This window comes from Acyrthosiphon pisum, unplaced genomic scaffold (assembly GCF_005508785.2).
Source record: "Acyrthosiphon pisum isolate AL4f unplaced genomic scaffold, pea_aphid_22Mar2018_4r6ur Scaffold_20905;HRSCAF=22491, whole genome shotgun sequence".
NCBI classification, from domain to species: domain Eukaryota; kingdom Metazoa; phylum Arthropoda; class Insecta; order Hemiptera; family Aphididae; genus Acyrthosiphon; species Acyrthosiphon pisum.
Window position 1 is genome coordinate 32,104 of NW_021770313.1, and position 1,900 is coordinate 34,003.

At 39.1% G+C, this 1,900-nt stretch overlaps 1 protein-coding gene across 1 annotated transcript in view; it reads left to right on the forward strand.

The window, feature by feature from the left end:
- Positions 1-465: 465 nt before the first annotated feature.
- The window catches only part of LOC103309986, a 2,987-nt gene continuing 1,552 nt past the window's right edge, over positions 466-1,900 (forward strand). The window contains exon 1 of the mRNA XM_008186874.1: positions 466-539. Within this exon, the coding sequence (XP_008185096.1) occupies positions 466-539 (74 nt within the window). The remainder of the gene's footprint in view (positions 540-1,900) is intronic.

Genomic DNA, 1,900 nt, shown 5'->3' on the forward strand with positions numbered 1-1,900 from the left:
CGCGTCTATGAGTGGTAAAACTCGACTTTTCCAAAAAATTATCGACCGACGCGCGGGACGGCGGCGCTCGGTTTGCACGCGATCTCGGCCGCGGAGGGCCCGACGGAGAAAAAGTACGGCCGCGCGCGGCCCATAAATCTAGCGGGGAAGGCGAATAAGGTCCGAACGGGGCCCCCCGAGGCCCCACGGGGGGGGGGGGGGGGGTAAAACTCGAAATGTCGAAAAATTTTGAAAAAAATCGCAAAAAGTGATAAGACGGTAGTGATTGCGCAGCGACGGCTCCGCCGCCGCCGGGAGACCGCCCGCCCGGGAGACGGAATTTTCTCATTGGTTCTCCACTACGCTAGTTGAGATTTTATACATAGGCGGCGCCCTCGGGTTCATGCTTTATATATAAGGACTAGCTCTCCGAGCGTCGTTGGGGGAGACCCCCAAACCCCCCCGAGTTGGCGAGGAGTGTTAGCGATGTCGGAAGCCGCAGTGGTCTCGTGGTCCGGTCGTCGGTCTCAAGCAAGGTGTATGGGCGATGTGGAGGTCTGGTGATAACCCTAACAGCATTGGCCAGCCCGGGCGCTGACCATTAAATGCCTATTTAAATCCTAACAGGAGGTTCCCATTTTATACTATTAAGACCAGCCCGGGCGCCGACCGTTAACTGCCCTCTTAAATCCTAACAGGAGGTTCCCATTATATACTATTAAGACCTTCCCGGGAGTTTCCAAAATTAGTCCATCAAAAATGCTTTAATTTGAACCCAATTAGGAAGCTTTTGAGCTTTATCATTTATTTACTTCTAATCATATAAATTATTTTCTTCGTATATTAATACAAACATTGCCAATGGTTCAATTAGGGATTGGCGGCTGAAGTTGCAAAGGAACTTACCCCCAGGTGTAATAATGCCACCAAAAATGTGTGAAAATAATATTATAACGAGTTCCGCGTAGTTTATAGAATCAACCGTTAATTGAAATCAAAATTGAAAATCCCAAATAAAATCCTATCTTAAAAAAAATGTTTTATTGAATAATTGACCTATTAATATAATCAAAATTATCTGAACCAATGTGATCACATTAAGTGGAGCTCAGTAACTCATTGAATATCGTAATATTATACGCTCAACAATATTTTTTACACTAATATTTTTAACCCATATGTGTTGAATATTCCGCCGTAACTCGTAAGTATCACTCATATATTTTATAAAGTTAAAACATTTCATTATCTATTGATTTAATTATATCCATGTTCAGTATTATGTTCAACGTTTTTTTATTAAATTATTATTGAAAGTTCCCATTATGATATAGTACAAAATGTAATTATTTTATTAAAGTTTAATACACAGTTCAATAGCAAGTTTAATAAAGTTAATATTTTATTTGTCGATATTTATCGCGTTTATCGAAGGATACAACATTATAGAAACATAATAACATGATAAATCACAGATAACGATATCTACAGCTGACTATAATCTAATACTGTGATAATAACGCGAAACGACCGTTGGGCATAAATTATTTGGAAATTCTATAATTATCTTTAAAATGCAAGTTTTACAAAATTACCCATTTTGTGTTTGTGTTAGTACTATGATAACAGCCACATCAGATTTTGAGACTTGAGTCTGTAGAGTGTAGACTAACGTCCATAACCTAACCATTCTGACTATAATTTATTAATTTTTATTACCATAATCATTATTGCCCACTATTGTCATTGTGTACTTGATATTCATCGTGTGTCTTAGTAATTATTGCTGTAAGTATTTTTCAATTCATTATTAAGAGGACGCCACACCCGCATTTGTTGTCTCCGTCTTACAAGTGCATAACATAGCACATTTACGCTCAGCAGAACACATGTAGCTTCGTCAGTTTAAAAATTAGAGTGA